This window comes from Hipposideros armiger, unplaced genomic scaffold (assembly GCF_001890085.2).
Source record: "Hipposideros armiger isolate ML-2016 unplaced genomic scaffold, ASM189008v1 scaffold_3, whole genome shotgun sequence".
Lineage (NCBI taxonomy): Eukaryota > Metazoa > Chordata > Mammalia > Chiroptera > Hipposideridae > Hipposideros > Hipposideros armiger.
Window position 1 is genome coordinate 9,299,035 of NW_017731353.1, and position 21,195 is coordinate 9,320,229.

The 21,195-nt window shown below is 60.8% G+C and overlaps 4 protein-coding genes across 5 annotated transcripts; 3 read left to right on the forward strand and 1 right to left on the reverse strand.

Moving 5' to 3' along the window:
• The first annotated feature begins 21 nt into the window (after window positions 1-21).
• Window positions 22-2,461, forward strand: TUBB4B (tubulin beta 4B class IVb). The gene is made up of 4 exons (XM_019641044.1): window positions 22-147; window positions 428-536; window positions 616-726; window positions 1,248-2,461. The coding sequence occupies exons 1-4, from the start codon at window positions 91-93 to the stop codon at window positions 2,306-2,308; spliced, it is 1,338 nt and encodes a 445-aa protein (XP_019496589.1). The 5' UTR covers window positions 22-90; the 3' UTR covers window positions 2,309-2,461.
• On the reverse strand, window positions 2,428-7,680 carry CIMIP2A (ciliary microtubule inner protein 2A). Of its 2 annotated transcripts, XM_019641066.1 has the most exons (7): window positions 7,610-7,680; window positions 4,073-4,287; window positions 3,736-3,998; window positions 3,524-3,650; window positions 3,174-3,268; window positions 2,858-2,975; window positions 2,428-2,540 (listed from the first exon to the last, which is right to left on the reverse strand). In XM_019641066.1, the coding sequence occupies exons 1-7, from the start codon at window positions 7,615-7,617 to the stop codon at window positions 2,443-2,445; spliced, it is 924 nt and encodes a 307-aa protein (XP_019496611.1). In that variant the 5' UTR covers window positions 7,618-7,680; the 3' UTR covers window positions 2,428-2,442. The 2 variants fall into 2 exon arrangements, with proteins under 2 accessions (XP_019496611.1, XP_019496603.1); XM_019641058.1 differs by lacking the exon at window positions 2,428-2,540 and having other exon boundaries at window positions 2,547-2,975; window positions 3,736-3,845.
• On the forward strand, window positions 7,095-8,647 carry STPG3 (sperm-tail PG-rich repeat containing 3). The gene is made up of 6 exons (XM_019641080.1): window positions 7,095-7,204; window positions 7,326-7,483; window positions 7,578-7,712; window positions 7,813-7,901; window positions 8,168-8,309; window positions 8,434-8,647. Exons 1-6 carry the CDS (start codon window positions 7,095-7,097, stop codon window positions 8,544-8,546), a joined length of 747 nt encoding a protein of 248 aa, XP_019496625.1. The 3' UTR covers window positions 8,547-8,647.
• A 1,319-nt stretch (window positions 8,648-9,966) lies between these two features.
• Window positions 9,967-20,978, forward strand: NELFB (negative elongation factor complex member B). Its single transcript, XM_019642091.1, has 14 exons — window positions 9,967-9,976; window positions 10,632-11,473; window positions 11,819-11,982; window positions 12,188-12,287; window positions 12,652-12,882; window positions 14,953-15,138; window positions 15,835-15,947; window positions 16,429-16,531; window positions 16,722-16,817; window positions 16,943-17,085; window positions 17,179-17,285; window positions 19,691-19,832; window positions 19,914-20,022; window positions 20,141-20,978. Exons 1-14 carry the CDS (start codon window positions 9,967-9,969, stop codon window positions 20,285-20,287), a joined length of 2,493 nt encoding a protein of 830 aa, XP_019497636.1. The 3' UTR covers window positions 20,288-20,978.
• The last annotated feature ends 217 nt before the right edge of the window (window positions 20,979-21,195 follow it).

A 21,195-nucleotide genomic window follows, 5' to 3' on the forward strand; every position in this document is an offset into this window, starting at 1 on the left:
ATATAAGCGTTGGCAGAGCGTCGGTTGTAGCATTCTGCGTGCCCGCTGCGTAGTTCTTTGCTGTGTCTTCCCGCCTGCGCCGCAGCCGCCATGAGGGAGATCGTACACCTGCAGGCCGGCCAGTGCGGCAACCAGATCGGCGCCAAGGTGGGCGGCGGGGCTCCGGGTCCCTGCGCGGGTGGGCCTGCGGGCGGAGCGGGAGGGAAAGATGGCGGCCGGCGGGCGGCGCCCCCGCATTGCGGCCCCGCGCGGGGCCAGGGCCGGGGCTGCGGTCGGAGCCGGGGCGGGGGCTGCGGCGCGGGTCCCCGGGGACCGGACCGGCAGCAGGGGGGGAGGGGAGGGGGAGAGGGCCGCGCCCGTCCGGGGCGGGGCCGGCTCCGGGCAACGCCGGCGTGACTCAGCCCCGGCCCGCCCGCGTCTCTCGCAGTTCTGGGAGGTGATCAGCGACGAGCACGGCATCGATCCTACCGGCACTTACCACGGGGATAGCGACCTGCAGCTGGAGCGGATCAACGTATACTATAATGAGGCCACTGGTGAGACCCCGCACCCCTTGCCCAGTCCTCTCCTACTGCCCGGCGGTCGTCCCCTCGCTGACGCCCTCCCTCCTCCCAGGTGGCAAGTACGTGCCCCGCGCCGTGCTCGTGGACCTGGAGCCCGGCACCATGGACTCAGTGCGCTCGGGGCCCTTTGGGCAAATCTTCAGGCCAGACAACTTCGTTTTCGGTGAGCCACAGATGGGGGCTGGGCGGTGGGCTGTTAGCCAGGACGACTCAAAGGTCAAGGGGTGCCCAAGGTCACCGCCCAGAGAGCTGCCGGGCGGAGGTCTCCTCCACTCTGTACCTTGAGCAGAAGCTAGGGCCCCTGGCCGGACACCCTCCTCCCCCTCGCTAGTCACTCAATCCCCTTTCCTAAAGCAGCTTTGGGAGGGAGGCCCAGCTGTCCGCCCGCAGGGAGGCAGCGGCAGATGTAATCTCCCCACAGTGAACGCAGTGGCGGCTCATCTGTCCTTGGGAATTGGCAGGGGCTGCCTGCGGGAGGGGCTGGCTTATTGTTAAGCCACCTTAGTTCAACCCTTAACTTAATTTTTAAGTGGGTAGGTTGCTTCTTGATTTGGGGGTCTGTCTGCTTTACTTCAGGGGTGAGTTCTGTGTGGCACTTCACACCACTTTACCTGGCTCTTTTTGGCTTGCCGATTAGTGGTGACCACAAGCCTGGCTAGAGTCACTGGCTGCCCTCTCTTGCAGGTCAGAGTGGTGCTGGAAACAACTGGGCCAAGGGCCACTACACGGAAGGTGCAGAGCTGGTCGACTCGGTGCTGGATGTCGTGAGGAAGGAGGCTGAGAGCTGTGACTGCCTGCAGGGCTTCCAGCTGACCCACTCCCTGGGTGGGGGCACAGGGTCTGGGATGGGTACCCTCCTTATCAGCAAGATCAGGGAGGAGTACCCCGACAGGATCATGAACACCTTCAGTGTAGTGCCCTCACCCAAGGTGTCGGACACAGTGGTGGAGCCCTACAACGCCACCCTCTCCGTCCACCAGCTGGTGGAGAACACGGACGAGACCTATTGCATCGACAACGAGGCGCTCTATGACATCTGCTTCAGAACCCTAAAGCTGACCACACCTACCTACGGTGACCTGAACCACCTGGTGTCTGCCACCATGAGCGGGGTCACCACCTGTCTGCGCTTCCCTGGCCAGCTTAATGCTGACCTGCGCAAGCTGGCGGTCAACATGGTGCCCTTCCCCCGCCTGCACTTCTTTATGCCCGGCTTCGCCCCTCTGACCAGCAGGGGCAGCCAGCAATACCGCGCCCTGACAGTGCCCGAGCTCACCCAGCAGATGTTCGATGCCAAGAACATGATGGCCGCCTGTGACCCCCGCCATGGCCGCTACCTGACAGTGGCTGCTGTGTTCCGGGGCCGCATGTCCATGAAAGAGGTGGATGAGCAGATGCTCAACGTGCAGAACAAGAATAGCAGCTACTTCGTGGAGTGGATCCCCAACAACGTGAAGACGGCTGTGTGCGACATCCCACCCCGGGGGCTCAAAATGTCAGCCACCTTCATTGGTAACAGCACGGCCATCCAGGAGCTGTTCAAGCGCATCTCGGAGCAATTCACGGCCATGTTCCGGCGCAAGGCTTTCCTGCACTGGTACACAGGCGAGGGCATGGATGAGATGGAGTTCACCGAGGCCGAGAGCAACATGAACGACCTGGTGTCCGAGTATCAGCAGTACCAGGACGCCACGGCCGAGGAGGAGGGCGAGTTTGAGGAGGAGGCCGAGGAGGAGGTGGCCTAAGGCCGCTGGGTATGCGGAAGCGTGGAGGCCGTGAGAACTCTTTATTCGCTCACAACCTGTCCTCTGATAACCATGTCTCACTGTGTGCACCTGCTCTTCTTCTGTCTTGATGTCACGCTGTACAGATACCACCATTAAAGCATTTTCAGTGTCTGCTTTCTCCTCTCCAGTTCCTTCCGATAGGCCTTGCGGGTGCCGTTGCCAAACGTTAGTGCAAAGTTGTCCCTCATGGCTGCAAGGGCAGCGCTACAGCTGAGCTGCTGGCCCTGCCATGCGCAGTGGATGCTGGGCACAGGCTTTGAGGAGCTGGGGACTGCCCTGGGCACCTGCCTCCGAAGGCAAGCCTCGCCTATTGCACTAAACCTCCAGAGGGCCTGCCGAGCGGAGGCAGCTTTGGTTTAAGGGGTCCTTGGCCCCTTCCACACTGGGGAAGAGGGGGTCTTGGGCCATGCTACCTTGAGGGGCCCCCAGGAACAGTGGGGCAGCATGCATGGGTAGGAGCCCCAGCCACCCGACCCCTCTGCATAGTGGCCTGGTCACTGCACTCACATGGTACGAACCCCATGTAGAAAGGTATCAGGCCTTGGCTGTTGTAGATGGTGGTGGTGGGCCAGTATGTTCTGGGGAGCCTCTCTCCTTGGGCACAGACGGGGTTTCTAAACAGGAACTGTGGAAATGGTAACATGTACTGCCTCTACCAGGCAGGCAGCAAGCAGCCAGTTGTCCCTTGTGGGGGAGGGGGTGTGGGGCTGGGGTTCTCAGGGGTCTCTTGTCCTCCCCTCCCCACCGGCTGCACAGCAAGGAGCCTAGCCCAAGGATGGGGTGGGGCCTATGGGACCACCATGCTGGGCACTCCGGTGGGTACCTGATTCTTATCAAACTCATCCATAGCCTGTGTGACCCCGGCACGGTAATTCAGCCCCATCATCCAGGCAAACTGGGGGATGAAGCCAGCATACCCTGGGGGAGGAAGGAGTCGGGGTGCTGCCCCAGGTCCCCTTCACTACCCACCTGCCCCCTGGGGTGTCGGGAAGCCTGTCCAGGCTCCTTTACGCCCCCGAACATTGGCCAAATGGGAATGGGTGGGCAGGCGCTTCCAGCCGTGGCGAAGCTGGGCTACAAGAAGGGAAGGGCCTGCGGCAGCCCTCATTTTCACCCTCATCCTGCCCGGGCCCCTGAGGGCTTGCAGGGTGGCCCCGGGCCCCGGTCACCCACCTGAGATGGCATTGCGTTGGATCATGTTGGGGTGGTCCAGCTGGGGCAGCCTGTGGAACCTGCCTGCATCTAGTGTCTCCTGCTGGTGCGCTGTGGGTGGGTGCTTGTCCCTCCTGCAGTGGTGCAGCTGGGAGGGGAGGGAGCAAGTTAGGACTCCAGCCCCCACCTAGGTCTGGCTGGGGTGAGGCTCAGGCCCAGTGCATCTACCATACCTGGTACTGCCCAGGGCCCTCGTGGACAGGGGTGGTGCTCTTCCAGCCCTCCTCCCCGCATGCCAGCCGCAGGCCCGAGTGTCCGAACTCGCTGGAGTCCCCTTTCCTACCTGGTGGGCACGGGGGGTAAGGGGGGTAGGGCATGAAGCCCGCAGGCAGTGAGACCTGCTTGGATACATTCTCTACCCCTGGCATCCCCTCAGAGTCCGCCTCCTGGGGTGAGAACCGGCCCAGGATCTCAAAGTTCTTGTAGGGCTTCAGACCTGTGGACAGGGCAGCTGTGAGTGACAGCGGGCAGGAGGGAGGGGCAGGGCTGGGAGCAGTGGGCGGGGCTTACCCGAGTAGTGGGGGATGTAGGGTTCCATCAGGTCTCTGCAGGGCATCAAAGGTGGCTTGGACTTGCTAAAGTCCTCGATGAACTTGGGCTTGGATATGGGTGACAGCACAGAGCAGGGGCTCTTCTGCACACTGGGGTCTGTGAGCAGCTGGGCGGTGGTGCGCCCATAGGTGTTCCCCACCTGGTAGCGCAGCTGCGGATAGAAGCCAGCATAGCTGCAGAGGGAAGAGAAGGAGGTAGGGCCAGTGCGCGAGGGCACGACCCCTGCGAGCAGGGTGTGCATCCAGCTTGCCAACCCCTGGCTAGGTACCTGACCTCATCTACAGAATGGGGGTTGTAGCATCACCTGCCTTCTGGGGCGTTTGGGGCTTGAACGGGCAGTACCCTGAGAACAGGCCTGGCCCATAGGACACAAGCTCCATTGTCACCACCACCACCATCCGATTGCCATGCCCCCTATACCTAGCCATCCAACAAGGGGCTTAAAGCATTTTCAGGAATGGTGACAGAACCCAGGCCCAGGCAGAGGCCCTGGAGGCCCACTGTACACAAGCTGGTACCACTGGGAAGGCTTGGCAGGGCTCCAGCCAGACTTTGGCCGCCCAGGAGGCTGGTAGCCACCTGAACAGGACCAGATTTGGGAGGCAGGCGGGGAGAGCTGCTGCTGGCAGTGAAGGTTGAGCTGAGCATCATTTAGCCCCCATCATGGCGAGGCCCCCAGGGGTGCTCAGGGATTCCGAGCCCTCTTCAGTACATCCTGTCCCACCTTTCCCCCCAGAGCCATTGCAGACTTAGGTCTGGTTCCTTGCCAGCATTTTTCGTTTTCTACGTGGCTGTGTGTGCGTGCGTGTGTGTAGGTGTGCACACACTGTGGAGGGTTCGTTTTATTTTACATGGCGTCCATGCCTATCAGCTTACTCTGGATGCTTATCTTTAAAGTGTGGAACACTCTATGGAGTAAGCGTCCGGCGTTTCTTCCGGCAGCCTCTGCCAGCTGCTGGGCCGTTCCAGGTTGGTTTTCTGCTCTTGACCTGCTGCCCACCTGGTATGGCTCTCCGCGCTGGGTCAGCAGGGAGGGTAGGCCTGGGCTCTGGGCAGCCCCGCCCCAGGCCCCTCAGCCCTTGGGCCTCACCCCCGCCCTGGTGACCAGGTCTGGGGTTCCCCTCACAGCTGGCCTTGAACATAGGCCACAGCCTCCCTGCGGGGGTCTGGTGCTTACCCAGGGATATAGTGAGGTTCTGGTGTGAAGAGGGTGTGTTTCTGAGTAGCTGTCATCTAGCCTCAACTCCGCCTTTACTGGCTGCAACCCCTTCCTGGGGCTGGCTCCCTTCCCTGGGAGGGTCCCTGTTGCCTGGCAACCATTGTGAAGAGTCCCATTGTTGGGCACCACCTGGGCCAGGCCCTCCTTGCGCCTGTGAGTGTTCCCATTTTAAAGGTGAGACACCAAGGCTCAGACAGGCAACAGGCTGGGAGGTGTGACGCTGAGGACCTCGGAGCTCACAAAATTGGGACTGTTGGTGCAGCCGAGGCCCTGCCGGGAGGTTGGGGGCCTGGACTCTTGTTACCCTCAGGAGGCAGCAGTCCCCCAGGATGACGCTAAAGGAACCCCCACCCACCCCTCCTCGGGCAAGAGGCCCTGGAAGCTTTGGCAGCATTGGCACACGCCTCAGCAGTGAAGTTGGCAGGTCTTTCCCCTGGACTTGGGCACTATTTTCCATTTTAAACAAATTAAAAAAAAATTTTTTGTATAGGAAGGTCTTTCTAACCATACAAAATATCATAAAGGAAAAGATTAACAGGTTCAAGTACATGTCAAAAAACAGCGTAAACAATACTAAAAGGCAAACAACGAAGTAGGGAAAAAGTTTGCAACAAGTGTTACAAACAGATATGATATCAGTCTAAAAAAACCTTACATTACAGAAATATGAAAAATTACCACTCCAACAGAAAAATGCATGCATAACGTAACATCTTAAGGAAAAAAGCCAGCGTCAGTAAACATGGACAGAGGGTTGACCCTTTATCAAATAAATGCTAATAACATAGTTCTGTTAAGAAAACTACATCTATAGCCACTGTCAATTTTGCCCCCAGAGAACACTGCAACACCAAAGGTCCCCAGAGCACAGGCTGTGAGCCCCTCATCCTAATAAAATCTGGGCTTCCTCAAGCAGGGCTCCTCTGTCTGTCCACCTGGAGTGCCTCCCAAGGCCAGGCAGGGTCCTTGCTGGATGGGAAGGATCCTGACAGGATGACACTCGATCAGGGTCGGGAGGGCCCAGAGGCTGAGGCTGCGTTTTTGACCAGGCCCTGCCGGTGGATTAAGCCAAGGCCAGCGTGTGGGCTGGCAGGCTGGTCAACTCCAGAGGGCACTGCGAGGGCCCTGGTTGCCCAGCGGGGCTCACGCTCACTAGGGCTCGTAGTTCTTTTGCACTTTGCCTGAGCAGTCCTGTCCATCTGTGACACCTGGACTCTGTTCCTCCAAGCAGAAGACAGGCTCCTGCACCTCAGCCGTGCCTGGGCCATCAGGTAACTACAGGGCCAGGCTGCCGCTAGGGTCATCAGACCTTTCCATTGTTGCTTTGCTTTTCCAAGGGCTAAATTTCTAGCAGGGGCTCCTCCCCCTCCAGGGGAGCCTCCCTGGACCCTCCACTGCACGGAACATCCTTCCAGCTGGTCCTGCACAGCTGGGCCTCCCATAGCACCCCACTCCCTTTTCCACCCTCGCCAGGTGTCAGTCTTCCCTGAAGCCCTGCTAGAATGGACCCCCAAAGTCCAGAGGAGGGTGAGGATTGGGACAAGGATGGGGGATGGGGGGAAAGGAGGCAAGCTAACGGTCCTCCTGGCCAAGATGACCCAGAGTGACCCACCTGGCAGGTTGGGGGAGGGGCCCCTCCAGGGCAGGACAGTGCTCCTCCCTCCAGTGTCCCAGCAACAGCGGTGGGGTGGGGTGGGAGTGGGAGTATGAGGGGTCAGTGAGGTCACAGAGCTCCCTGGAAGGCAGCCAGAGACCCTGACAATGAATTTTGACCAGAAGGCTGTGAAATTCCTGGCAAATTTTTACATCAATGGAGGCAAACACTGGACCCATGGGCCCCTGAGGCTGAAGTCCTTTGTGACTACACCACAGTAACTTCCCAGGGCGGTGGGCGAGTGGGGCGGGTGCGTGTGTGTGTGTGTGTGGGGGGGGGCAGCTCCCATACAGCCGCCAGCGGGCTGGGTGGATGGTGGCTGTCCATCTCCTTTGCAGGCCCATGGCTGCTGTGCTGTTGTCAGGCCCAGGGCCAGAGGCCACCTGGGACAAAATGTGGCCCCCAGCAGTGCAGGAGTCCCCGGCAGGCCTTAGGATGCACGTGGGCCTCCTCCAGGAGCCTCCGCCCATCTGCGTCCGGAACCCAAAGGAGCTGTGTGAGTGGGGGTCCCTAGTCTGGTCTGGGGAGGCAGGGCAGGGGCGGGAGGGGCCTCCTGGGAGGACCCAGGGTCAGAGCTTGCTTCCTGCCAGGGCTAGAGCGACGCCCCCCCATCGTGACCGACCTGGACATACCCGGTCCCACCAAGTACCCGGTGCCCGATGCTTCCGTGAGAGAATCCTCCGCGCACCCCCACTTCAGCATCGGCCGCAAGCACCCCGCCCGCGGTGCGTGCCCCTCCCTGCGTGCCACCCACCGAGGCCCAGGTCCTAGGAGTAGGGCCACGCCCCCAGCCTTCTGTCCCCAACTATGCTGCCCCCACTGCAGAGAGCAGTGGCCGCAGGGCGTGGCAAACCATGTGGCTCCAGAGTGAAACTCCCTTCACACAGAAAGCCGACTTTAACCGGGAGCGAAAGGTGGAGCGCTCTCCCAGGAGGTCCTGCGGGGGCGGAGCCTTGAGGGACGGGGTGGGAGGGGCCTGTGAGGGACGGAGCGGAGCCTGTAGCTGCGTCCTCCCTCGCAGTGGCCATCGCCAGCCGACCACTGTCCACTCAGCGGAACTGCATTCCCAGCCTTCAGCTTCGGCCCCCGCCGCTCTGCCTCCAAGGCAGTACAGGCGCGCTCGCGCCCCGGCCTGCCGCGGGTCTGGGGTACAGGTCACTGTGCCCAGCCCCCGCTGCAGGCCCCTCCGCAGGTCCCGGGTAGCGAGAAGCGCTCCAGCCCCAACACCTACGACATCCTTCCCGGGTGCTGTCTGCAGACCCCGCGCCCGCCCGCCTTCTCCATGAGCCGCTCGCCCGCGTTCGCGTCTCGGGTCAGCTCCTGTAAGGAGGACTGGGAGAATGGAGGCCTGGGAGGGGGCAGGGCGTACAGGAGCCTGGGGAGGTGGGAGCTGGGCAGTGGCTGGTGCTGCAGTACGCATTAGGCTCCCTCCGTCTCCCTCTGCAGCCCGTAACCCCGGCCCAGCTACCTACTACGACGTGGAGGATTGCTGTAACTCGCGTTTCCCCTCAGCACCCGGAGTGGTCATCCAGGGCGTGCGGAGACCCAAGCGCCATTGACACAGGCCCCTTCTGCACGCTTTAGAGCCCGCTGAACACACCCTGCCCCGCCGGTTATCACATGGCCCCTGCCCCCGGGAGCCTTCCCAGGCCTCCCTTTGGAACTCAGCGACCCCAGTCTGGCCTTCTGACCCTTTGGGCACAACGACCCACCCTCCTGGCTGGCTGACCCTTCTGTGAGTTGTGGCTGAGGAGGGGCCAGGTCAAAGCTCCCACCTGCCCACCCCCCTCCTATATAGAGATGATGTCAGTTCTTCCAAACTCTGTCATGTGTGTGTCTGCCATCCCTCACCCGGTGAGCTGTCCTGCAGATGTGGCCTGCAGCTGATCTGTCACATCTGACTTTCCCTGACCAGGGGTCTCCCTTTGCTTCCTCTTAGGAGCTCTCTTCTCTAAGATGGGTGGGATGGCAGCCTGGGACTCCCTGGCTTGGGACAGCATGGGAGGGGTCCCTCTGGGCAGTGCAGGGCACCCCCATCTAGCCATGTCACCCAGGGGACCTGGTCAGCTGCCAGTCTACCCAAGGGGCAGGCTGCTTGCTGAGCAGAGAAGCTGACTTTGAGGTGGAGGTGGGGGCCAGATTCCCTGAACTGCCATCTTGAGGAGAGGTCAGCCTGCCCAGACTAGCTTATCAAGGCCTGACCCCACTTGCCCCAGCCCTTGCCCAAAGACCCTGTGAACTTGCCCAGGACTGTGCAGGCCAAGCCACAGGCAATAGACTTTCTGGGCCTTCCCTGGTTAGGGCCCTGTCCTGTGGCCTGGCCATTGGGCTGTCAGCCTGCTCTCCTACCCAGGAGTGGGCCTAAAGACTGCCTCCCTGCAGCTGCTGGTGGCTTTTGTTACGGCACCAGTTCCTCCAGGAGTCCTCCCCCACCCAAGCCCTGGGCCAGACCCTTTCCTGTTTTCTCTGCCAGAGCTTGGCTCCATCAAAAAGGCACTGTAACAACTGCTCCCATGGTAGTGGCATCAACCTTCTGCAGGGAGGCCAAGGTCCAGGGAGTCTGAGCGCATTCACCTATGACCTCTAGGGCTGAACCAGCTGGAGGTTGAGCCCCAGCGCCCCTAGGAATCAGAGTAGTGGGACTGCAGATGGTCATTATTGTGCCCTGGGCTGCCCATCTCAGCCAATGAGCAACGGAGAGAGCTGTGGGGCCCTGGCCTTAGGAGCTTGGCCCACAGTGGAGGGACCAGGAGCCCTACTCAGAGCTATACCATTAGCAACTCCTAGGGCTCAAAGCCAGAAGTGGGACCAGCAGGAAGGATGGAGCCATCCGCTCCAGCTGGGCTGAGAGGGTTTCCTGAGGATGCTGTGGAGTAATGAATGGGCTTTCAAGGATGAGCAAGAGTTTGCTGGGCAGCAGAAAGGGACTTTCTAGCAGAGCAAATCTTGGGCACTAAGGCACATGGAAAGGGAGAGGGTATGACATCTGGTGCGCTAAGCTTGGGGACACTGGGCTGGTGGGCTGGAAGATGACCGGGAGGGGTTGGACAGGCTGTAGCTACTGGGTCGAAGGGCTTACACACTTAACAATAGGGAGCCCAGTGAGGGTGCAGAGCAGGGAGTGCCCACCGGCCCTGTGAGCTTCTGGCACCGCAAAGGACAAGGGACACCATGAAGCCAGGACTCACATTTACAGCCTCAGCTTCAGGGCCTACCACCTTGGGTTAGCCTGGGAGTTAGCATGGTGATGTGAGGTCAGCCATCCCTTGTCCACTCTCACTGCCAGCCCAGGTCTCTGCTGGGCACAGGCCACTGGAACTCACCTAGGGGGAGAGGGCTATGTACCTGGTGGGACCCAGGTGCAGGGCACTTCTAGCGCTGCAGTGCTCCATTTTTCTCAAGCAAAAATATTCTGTCAGCGTAAAACAGAATCAACTAGGTATTGTCACCAAAAAGGGTTTATTTGGGGAAAAAGAAAGGGCTGCAATCGGGCAGCTGCAGACGCGGTGAGCCACTTGCACGCACAGAACAAGAGAAAAATGAAGTACTTTATAGAGGGAAGAGGAAGTTAGGGGCGGGGCTGGTAGGCAAGAACTCTGACGTAACCCTAGAGTTCTTCCTGTAGGGCTCTCCGATGACGTAAGTGCGAGAGCTCCTCCCACAAGCCCTCCCGATTCCCTCTAGGTCTGTCATAAATTTGATCTCTTCTCAACGTCAAAAGGTTGCTGTGAGGTCAGAAACAGGATTTTTCACGATCATAAAAATAAAATATAGTCGGCTAAAATATCAGTTCTTAAATTTTTCCAGTCGGCCACCCAGCTTCTGTGCCCGCCCCCTCCCCTGTGCTCCTTCCCGCGGTGCCCCATGCACCCCGTCCTCTGCCCCCACCGGCCCGGGCGGGGTTTCTTCTGTGTCTACAGAAGAGGACAAGGCCAGAGACGAGAGTGGGCTGCAAACCTGGCTGGGCCGAGACCGCCGCGGGGCGGGAAGGAGGACCGCCTGGGCGTGGCCGGGGTGGGCGTGGTCAAACGAACAGCGGGGCCTGGGGGGCGGAGCCTCGCTGGAGGTTCGCGCTGTATCTGGACGCTTTTGTCCCGCGCAGCCGCTCAGCCTGGCGCGGCGCCGCTCCCAGGAACCACTGCGCGGCCGCGGCGTTTCCGGGGTGGCAGGTGGACCCCACCGTGCGGGGCGGAAGTGGGCGGCCGCGGTCGGAGCGGACCCGCGCTGCCGGCAGGCCCTGGTCGAACTGGAGGGCGCCGGGGAAAGGAGCTCAGGCGGCCCCCGCGGCCCGGGAGAGCGGACTGCCGGCGGGCCTGCGGCGGCCGCGGCGGCGCCGGCGGAGCGCGGCGGGGATGGGGCGCCGAGCCGGGCCGGGGCCTCGGCCTTGTTCGCCGGGCTGCAGGATCTGGGCGTGGCCAACGGCGAGGACCTGAAGGAGACGCTCACCAACTGCACGGAGCCGCTCAAGGCCATCGAGCAGTTCCAGGTGGGGCGGGGTGCGGTGGCCGGGCCGTCGGGGCGTGAGTCAGGCAGGGGGCGGGGTTGCTGGGAAGTGGGCGCGTTTCTCGCTCCGAACGCTATGTCTGTTCCCCGGGATGGAGGAACCAGGTGTCCTGAGCTAGTGCCCCATTGACGGCCATCTGGGTGGCTTCCAGTTTTTGTAGTTACAGCCAGCGCTGCTGGGAACAGCCTTGCAGCTGCCTCCGTATGTATTCAGGGCATCCCGATCCCGAGTGCCTGACCAGACATGGCTGCGGCTGGGCTGAGGGTTCTGTTGTGTCTCCTCCAAGTGAGCAAAATGGGGCCCCACGCTGACCCTCTGCTTCCTCAGACAGAGAATGGCGTGCTGCTGCCTTCCCTGCAGTCGGCTTTGCCCTTCCTGGACCTGCACGGGACGCCCCGGCTGGAGTTCCACCAGTCCGTGTTTGACGAGCTGCGAGACAAGCTGCTGGAGCGCGTGTCGGCCATTGCGTTGGAGGGGAAGGCCGAGGAAAGGTGGGTCCCCTTCTCAGCCTGGGCACTGACTTAGCAGTGCTCACTGTCCCCTTGGCTCCACATCCCCACCCAAAAAGGGGGTCTCTTCCCCGCGTGTCCTGCCTGTGGAGACTTGTCCTTTTAGCCGTCTTCAGTCTGGGGACAGGCAGGCAGCCACTTCTGACTGGGTCCTGTGCAGCTTCCTCAGTCGTCCACGTCTTCCCAGGTACAAGAAGCTGGAAGACCTTCTAGAGAAGAGTTTTTCTCTGGTGAAGATGCCGTCCCTGCAGCCGGTGGTCATGTGCGTCATGAAGCACTTGCCCAAGGTAAGAGCGGTGGCCTGGCGCACATGGGGCGCTCGTGCCCAGGCCTCACTTGGTCCGGGCGTCAGCTTGGCTCCGGGGAGGTTTCCTGAGAGGACTGCCCAAGCAAGGGCTGCTCGGAGGCACACTGTCTGCCGGCTTCCCCTGATGAGCCCCGTGGAAACAGAAGCTTGGCGTGTGAGGTGGGATGTGGGCCTTCTGGGCAGGAGCTGTGTATGTTTAGCATGGCTGCCTGTGCCACCCAGGGCCTGGGGACCAGCCACAGCTGCTCCTTGTGCCTGGGGCCGGGTGCGAGGTGGTCTCTGGCCCATATTGAGGCAGACGCTGGGCATAGGCGCTGCTCATGGGCAGCCTGTGGGTTGTGTAGGTTCCCGAGAAGAAGCTGAAGCTGGTCATGGCCGACAAGGAGCTCTACCGGGCCTGCGCTGTGGAGGTGAAGCGGCAGATCTGGCAGGACAACCAGGCACTGTTTGGCGACGAGGTGTCCCCGCTGCTGAAGCAGTACATCCTAGAGAAGGAGAGCGCGCTCTTCAGCACAGAGCTCTCCGTGCTGCACAACTTCTTCAGTCCGTCCCCCAAAGCCAGGCGCCAGGGCGAGGTGAGGCCAGGCTGCACGCAGGCGGGCTGACGGAGGGCTCACCCGGCCAGCCCCTTCCCCACCCTGACTTCGGTGGGTGGTTCTGCTCCCGGAAGGGCAGGCTTGTGCTGTGGCTGGTACGGGGCTTGCCACGCTGTGCCCGGGTGTGGGTCTTTTGGGTTTCACGTCCTCAGCGTTCTGCAAACGGGCCAGCTCTTCAGTTAAGCTCAGTGTGTCCTCTCTCAGCTCTGGGAAGTGTCTTCTGTCTTTACGTTTGACTTGTTAGTTTCTTTGACAAACATTTTTTGAGTGCCCACTCCTGCTGTAGGTGCCTGGGCCCTGGAGCTCAGGGTGCTTGCGTGGGGCACGGAGGTCTGGGGGGCAGACGCTACGCAGTGCATGTCACGTGTTGGTCGCTGAGAGCTCGAGGTGTGGACAAGGGCTGTGGCGACGTGAGGTCGTAGAGGAGGCAAGGCAGGGCCAGGTGGGCGGGGGTGGGATGAGGAAGGGGAGCCAGGCTGGGGTGTGAGGAGGGGCAGGCCGGGGGTGTCCTGGGCGACGAGGCTGGTGGGGCGGGGGTGTGGCTGGGAGGGCTGGAAGCCTTTCCCAGTCAGGTGGGGTCACTGGGCCTGACCTGGTTCTAGAATAACTGCGCAGCCATGGGGAAGGTGATGGCAACAAGTGGCCAGATACTGGCTGAAAGGCATTTTGCGGTTTTTTTTGCCTTCTTTCATTTTCAGTTTCTATGTGTTTTGTGTGAGGTAGATACAGCCTCACGTTTTCTCCCAAACGTCTGGCGGCTGGTCACAACCCTGCTTCTACACCAGGCTGAGGAGTGTGTCTGCCCTGCCCTCTGTCTTCCAGCTTGTCTTGGGGGAGCCTGGCCGTAGGCTGTGGTCTGCCCGTGGGCTCCTGTCCCTTCTTCACGCTGCACTCCCAGCCACGGTCCTTTTGGGAGCCCGGGTCCTCCCTGCTGTGTGGCCTGAATCCCTGCAAGGGGAGAAGGTGGCAGCAGGTTAACGCGTCGCCCTGTGGTCCTTGGCTGTGGTCCAGCTGCTGAGCCATAGTTGTGTGCTGGGCCACCTGTGAGCCGCAGCCCCGAGCTGTACCCCGTTGTTCGCTTGCAAGGCAGGCCTGGGTCATGGTCAGGGCTGGTACGTGTTAGTTGTCATTGGTACTAGAGGTGCCCAGTACGTGGGCGCCAAGACTCGGGTCACATCCCCGGCTCTGCTCTGCTCGTCAGGGTACCCAAGGCCTGTTGTGTCCTCGGCAGGGGCTCTCAAAGTGGCCTGTTGGGTTGGTCACTGCTCCTGCCATCTCTGCTGTTCTCTTCACTCACTCTGTCCAGCCTGGTGCCTGTTGGGCTGCTGTGATGTCCATCACCAGGTTGCCCTGTGTGTCCTTCACACCAGTGGGCCGAGATTCATCTCCTGTTGATGGCCAGTGAGCAGCGGGCAGAGCCCCTCCTATCATCTGGGTCCTGAGTGGAGGCAGATGGGGGTGGTGACCCTGCAGAGGGAAGAGTGCAGGCGCTGGAGATGGGTGGGTGGCCAAGGGCCTCAAGCTGTGGGGGATGGGGAGCCGGGCAGCCTGGGCCTGGGAGGAGGGCAGCAAAGTGTTGACCGCACACTGAGCACAGTGGCTGCTGCGTGTTCTCAACTGGTCCTGAGTCTCCCCACATCAGTTGACTGAGTGGGCAGAGCCAGACCTCCTGAGGGCTCTGGTGGAGTGCAGGGTCACAGGCCAGTGACCTTTCAGGGAAGCTGTGGGCCTGACGTGGGCTCCACCTCCTTACAAACCAGAAACGCTGCCACCCAACACAGAGCCGGTGTTTGGTGAGAGGAGACTTTCAGCTCAAAACAGAAAGGGTGAATGGTAGGGAGCTGTGTGTGATGCCATGGCCGTGTGTGTCTGTGCAGCCATGTGTGACACCGTGACCATGTGTGTCTGCGGCTATGTGTCCGTGGCTGTGTGTGACACTGTGGTCGTGTGTGATACCATGTTCTTGCGTGTCTGTGTGGCTGTGTTTGTCTGTACGTGTGTGTGTGTCTGGGCCATGTATGACACGGTAGCTGGGGCTCCCGCCCACAGGTGGTGCAGAAGCTGACGCAGATGGTGGGGAAGAACGTGAAGCTATATGACATGGTGCTGCAGTTCCTGCGGACCCTCTTCCTGCGGACACGGAACGTGCACTACTGCACTCTGCGGGCGGAGCTGCTCATGTCCTTGCATGACCTGGATGTTGGCGACATCTGTTCTGTGGACCCCTGCCACAAGGTGGCGCCCCGGTCCTTACCTTGCCCAGCCTCCCTCCCCTCTGGTCTTTTCTTGGCTTCTGTCTCCCCTCCCCGTGGATGGGATGGTCTTGGCACCTGGGCTCTGCCAACCCACCTGGCCACCTAGTATGCGCCTGCCCCTCCATCTCTGCCACCTTGGCTGGGGATGGGTCAGGGTCGTCCACGGTCACAGCTGCTCACCTGCCCGCTCCATTATTTCTCTGCACCAGCCGGCCAGGCCCCGCAGCTGCTGCTTCAGCTTTCTCCAGGCTTTCCAGGGCTTCTGATGTCCCCACCCCCCAACCCCCTTTGCTCTCCACCCTAGATCCCCCAAGGGCTGCTCTTGGCAAGCACCGTGTTCCAGGACCGGGCTTTCTGCACTGCCCTTGTCCCCAGCACGGACTCTGTGCAGCCAAGACCACATCACCTCCTAGGGGCTTGTGGTGTCACGCTCTGAGACTACAGCACCTTCCCCCACAGTGGGGCTGCCAGAGGGGCCTCTTTTATAACCAAACACAGATACTGCGCTCTCCACTCAGGCCCTCGGGCCTGTGCGTTTGCGCCTCTCTGTCCCTGGCACAAGTCCTGATACCGAGCCAGGCCTTGGTGATGTGACGCAGCTGTCCTGACTCCTGCCTGAGCCTTGGGTGGCACGAGAGGTGAGGCTGAACAGGAGTGAGCAGGGTTCTTCCCACAGTTCACCTGGTGCCTGGACGCCTGCATCCGTGAGCGGTTCGTGGACAGCAAGAGGGCCCGGGAGCTGCAGGGCTTTCTGGACGGAGTGAAGAAGGGTCAAGAGCAAGTCCTAGGGTGAGGGCTGGCCTTGTGAGGTCCTGTCCGCGGGCGTCCATATGCGCACACTGTGGTCGGGGGGGTTTATATTCCAGCACGTTTTAGAGGAACTGCCTGGCATCCCGTGCCCTTGGCTGAGACTCGACTGTGGCCAGGCACCCCGGTGGGGCCTGCCCCCCTGCTGAGGAGGGGCCTGCTGTGCCCAGTAGTTGTCTCTGTGGGACCCTGGCTGAATTGACAGAGCCTGGGTCAGATTTTCAGAACCAAATGGAATCTTAATTAGGTTTTTAACTTCTCAGTATTTTGAGTGAGTTAAGTGCAAGTTTCAAACTGACCTTTTCTTGGGAAGGCGTCCAAAGTGGAATGGGCTCTCCCCGCATGGAGGGGCCGTCTCTCCAGGTCTGCGGCTGAGGCAGCCCAGCTTGGGGCTGCCCCCCACACCCTCCTCTCCCCGCCGCCAGGATTTTCCCATATTAATGCCATTGACTCGTCTCTGCAGGGACCTGTCCATGATCCTGTGTGACCCCTTTGCCATCAATACCCTGTCACTGAGCACTGTCAGGCACCTGCAGGAGCTGGTCGGCCAGGAGACGCTGCCCAGGGTGAGTGCGCTCGGCTGGCCACGCTGCCTTCCGGATGGGCCATGGGTGTGGATCGCTGGAGCCAGGGCCGTACTGCCCCGGCAAGAGCACGTGCGCCCCAGCACACACAGCGCGTGCAGCCTAGCCAAAGCCGTGGCACCGGGGGAGAGTGGCTGAGGCGAGCCGGCGCTGAGGCCCCGTTCCCCCGCAGGACAGCCCTGACCTCCTCCTGTTGCTCAGGCTGCTGGCGCTGGGCCAGGGGGCCTGGGACATGATCGACAGCCAGGTCTTCAAGGAGCCCAAGATGGTAACGGATGCAACGGGAGCCTGTCCACCCCTTTCCTGCGAGGGGCTGTGGGCCAGGCATCAGGAAGGTGGCATGGGGTGGGACATTGCGGCACAGGTGGGGACGCTCTGGGGCCTCTGCCCTAGGAGGTGGAGCTCATCACCAGGTTCCTGCCAACGCTCATGTCGCTGGTGGTCGACGACCACTCCTTCAACGTGGACCAGAAGCTGCCTGCCGAGGACAGGGCTCCGGTCACATACCCAAACACGCTGCCAGAGACTTTCACCAAGTATGGCGTGTGGGGCTAGGGGCGGGGGTTGCCCCGTGGGCTCCCTGGGAGGTTGGCGGCCGGCACTCCTCACTGAGCGTCCTCGTCGGGCAGGTTCCTGCAGGAGCAGCGCATGGCCTGTGAGGTGGGGCTGTACTACGTGCTACACGTCGCCAAGCAAAGGAACAAGAACGCGCTGCTGCGCCTGCTGCCTGGGCTCGGTGAGTGCGCTTCACCCACCCTGCTCCCACCCCGCCACCCTGGCTCCTGCTCCACGCTGCTGACCGCACCGGCCCCCAGCTCTGGCCCTGCTGGCCACCGCTCCCGCCCCACCTGGTCCACCGCTGAGTGTTTGTCTTCTAGAGGTGGTTTTGGTACAAAAGCGAGAAGAGGTCAGCTTTGTGCTTCCACAGATGCCTTCCGCTCTCGTCAGCGCTTGTTGAGGTCCTTTCCACCGTGGTGGAAGAGCCACCTTAACTTAATCTTAACTGATGAGGACTGTGCAGCCTGTCAAGTCCTCAGACATTGGGAGAGCGCCCCAAGCGGCGGGAGGATGGGGTGGGGGTGGGTTGCTGCAAGCCAGGAAGAAGAGAGAGAAGTCTGAGTGGACCCCGTCAAGAGTGAGCTGCAGGTCAAGTGGGGGAGAAGGTGCTCCTGGGAGCCCGGCCTTCCCACTGAGCCCATGGGCCCATGGTCTCCTGCCGGCTCAGGCCTCGTCTGGGTGTTGTGGCTTTTTTGTGAAGATCTTGTGCATTTCTTGCTAGGTGTGTTTCTAGGTCATTGGTGGGTCTATTGGTGGGTGTTAATTTATCCCCAGCCACTATCTAACAGGACGACACCAACTCCTCCTCTTCCCATCTGGAATGAAGTGAGTGTCTGAAGTGAGCGTGGCAGGGCTAACGTCGAGGTGTTGGCAGGGCTGGCACCTTCAGGAGGCTCCCACGATGCCTGTCCTCCCACTGTGAGGAGCCCTTCTTGCATCTCTGCGGTTCTCCTAGCTCCTCCCGTCCTGGTGTCTCTCTCTGTCTCTGGCCCTGCTGCACTCGCCTCCCTCTCAGAAGGACGCTGACATTGCCAGGCCCACCGGGTCATGCAGGCCGTCTCCCATCTTGGTCCCTTACCACAGAAGGTGGCACAGTCATGGCTCCTGGGTCCAGACATGTACGTGTCTCTGGGATGGCATTCTGCCTGTTCAGACACATCCAGGAACAGTTATAAATAACTTGGTCTGTGTCATCCTTTCTGTTTGTTTCAGTGCTTTGTTTCTGTGCCTCTTTTCATTGTCGGCTCTAGACGGGTGTTCTGCTGCGGCGGGAGCATTCGTGCCCCCGGGCAGGTGCGTGTCTCAGCCCCGCCAGGAGGGATGCATTTGTTTGTCCTTGTTATCAGCACTTCTAGTAAGAACAGATGTCGATTTTACAAATTCTCCTGTTTATTTTTTAATTTTTTATTGATTTTTATGAAATCAGAAGAGCACAATATGGTGAAGCCCCCTCCCCACTGTGCATCTCCGTCCCCCCCACCCCCTGTGATGGTCTGGACATCACTCCCACATTTCTGGCACACCAGCTGTGAACAATACAGCAGGTGTATGGACGAAAAAAGGAAGTTCTTAAAACCGTGACTGCAGCGCGTGAGCACGTCGGGTCCATGTCCTGACTCGGGGGCCACCTTTCCCTGATGGTCACATATGTTTTTGTTCAGATCAGGGGCCTAACAAGGGCCTTGCTTCACCCTGCATTTCTTTGTCAGCTCTCAGGTCTTATGGTCTGTAGGGTTAAGAGGGACTTGTTGGGACCAGGGCATTTGTTCCCCGATGGAGACTTTGCTGGCATAGTGACTCCAGTCAGACGTGTGAGGAGCACCCCCAGTGCATCCAGTAGTGCCTGTCTCCCGGAGACCGTCAAGCTCCGTGGGCTTGGGTGGCATCATCTGGACCTGTTTGCGTTTCCGGAACAGCCGCCACAGCCAGCTTGGCCAGTGTGCAGAGTGTGGGGCCGGCTACCCTCCACGGGCTGTCAGAATCATGGGCAGTTACTTTTGCAGTCTCTCTCTCGAGTTTTGGTGTCTGCGATTTCAAAGGAGGACCATTTTGCTCTGCTGTCTTTCTTCTGGACGGCTGAGGAAGCAGTTGGACCTGGCTCGTTGCCACTTTCTTGTTTTTCCTCTAGTTACTGGTCTGTTCAGGTCTTCTTTCTTTTCTGGAGTCCGCTTAACACAAAGTCCCAGGGCTGGCTGAGTGGCTCAGTTGGTTAAGAGATCACTCGAGAGTGCGAGCTCTGAGCAACAGGGTCACCGGTTCAATTCCTGGCCTGAGCTGAGGTGCCGTTGGCGCTACCAACAGGTAACAGGATGGCTTAGCCAAAAAAAACCACAAAGTCCCTTGGCCACTGGGCCGAGCCATGTGTAATGGGCTCCTTCCCCTTCCTTCCTTGGACCCTCGTGTTGGTCCAGGTCCCATCCCCTGCTGGCTCCCACTGTTTGCCTCGCCTGTCCAGGCCTCGGTTCTAACTCAGGAGAAGTGAGCACCATTCTCAGAAGTGCTGCTCTGTAGCCCCCCCATGGCTCACAGGTCCAGGGGCAGGGGTGTGGGTGGCGGGCAAGCTGACGCCTGCTGTGCCTGCAGTGGAGACCTTCAGCGACCTGGCCTTTGGCGACATCTTCCTCCACCTGCTCACGGGGAACCTGGCGCTGCTGGCCGATGAGTTTGCCCTGGATGACTTCTGCAGCAGCCTCTTCGAGGGCTTCCTCCTCACCGCCTCCCCGAGGTACCCAGGCTGGGTGTGGGGCGGGGTGGGGCAGGGGCCTGGCAGCGGTTTGGGCTCTGCAGCAGCTGTGGCCTCTTCCAGGAAGGAGAACGTGCAGCGGCACACGCTGCGGCTGCTGCTCCACCTGCACCACCGTGTGGCCCCGTCCCGGCTGCAGGCCCTGCAGAAGGCGCTGGAACCCACTGGCCAGGTGGGTGCCACTCTGCTTGCACCCGGGGCACGCTGCATGCTGGCTCGTCCCCTCTGTGTGTGTGGACACTTTCCAAGTAGCTGCAGGACCTTCTCCCATCTGTGTGCCTGCCCCACAGAGCGGAGAGGCGGTGAAGGAGCTTTACTCCCAGCTTGGTGAGAAACTGGAGCAGCTGGACCATCGGAAGCCCAGCCCAGCCCAGGCTGCAGAGACCCCGGCCCTCGAGCTGCCACTGCCCACTGTGCCCGCCCCGACTGGGCTCTGATGACACCCCAGGAGCTACTCGGGAGCCGGCTGGGTCCCTGATCAGCCAGCAGAGGCTCTCTGCACCGGACTTGACAGCGGCCCCACGTCTCCTGGGGACAGATTGGCTGCTTCTGGAGACAGGTGGTGGGCTGAGCGCTGAAGGCGGGGTGCTCTTCCTCAGTGCCTCAATCCACCATGATCATCCATGTGAACAAGACCTTGTCTCTGCTCTCCACGGGCCCCTGGCCAGGTCTGTGGAGTGCAGCCCCTCCCCGAGGCCCACCGTGTCTGCCTGGTCCTCCCTCCCAAGCTGTGGAGAGCTTGTCGTCTCCCTGCCTGGCAGGATGGGTTTCCACTACTGTGGGGGAGACAGCCGGGCAGTAGTCGGGCTGAGGAAAAGCCACCTGTTTTCTAAGAGGAGAAGGCAGGGCGCTCAGGTCTGTGGGGAAGTGGGCGGACTGGCCGAATTGGCAGATGTGGTCGGGTCAGCCTGGCTCCCACCGAGGACCTGAGTGTTGGACGGTAGGTGATCTGCTGCACCAGGACTAGCAGGCAGCTCCTCCCCTGGCCAGCAGCACCCACCCACTGCCTCAGTTTACCCTTGGGGTGCTGTGCCCCTGGCTCAGCTGCACTGCCTTGGCCAGGTGAGGGACAACTGTTGGATAGGGTGAGGCTCACACATGTAAATAAAAGACGTTTTGGTAAATCCAGCAGATAGCCACTTCTGTGCCACCAGGGGTTGGAGCAGTGCAGGCAAGCACCTTCTTAGGGACATCTCTGTCTTTGGGGGCCACATTCTGGCCCAGCCCTGCCCAGACGGATGGCAGGGATGGGAAGGTCTGAGCTTAGCTGTCTTGTCATCAAGGCTGCTGGAGGCCACCAGACTGGATGCAGACAGGCCTGGGCATGCTCAGTGCCCATCACCAG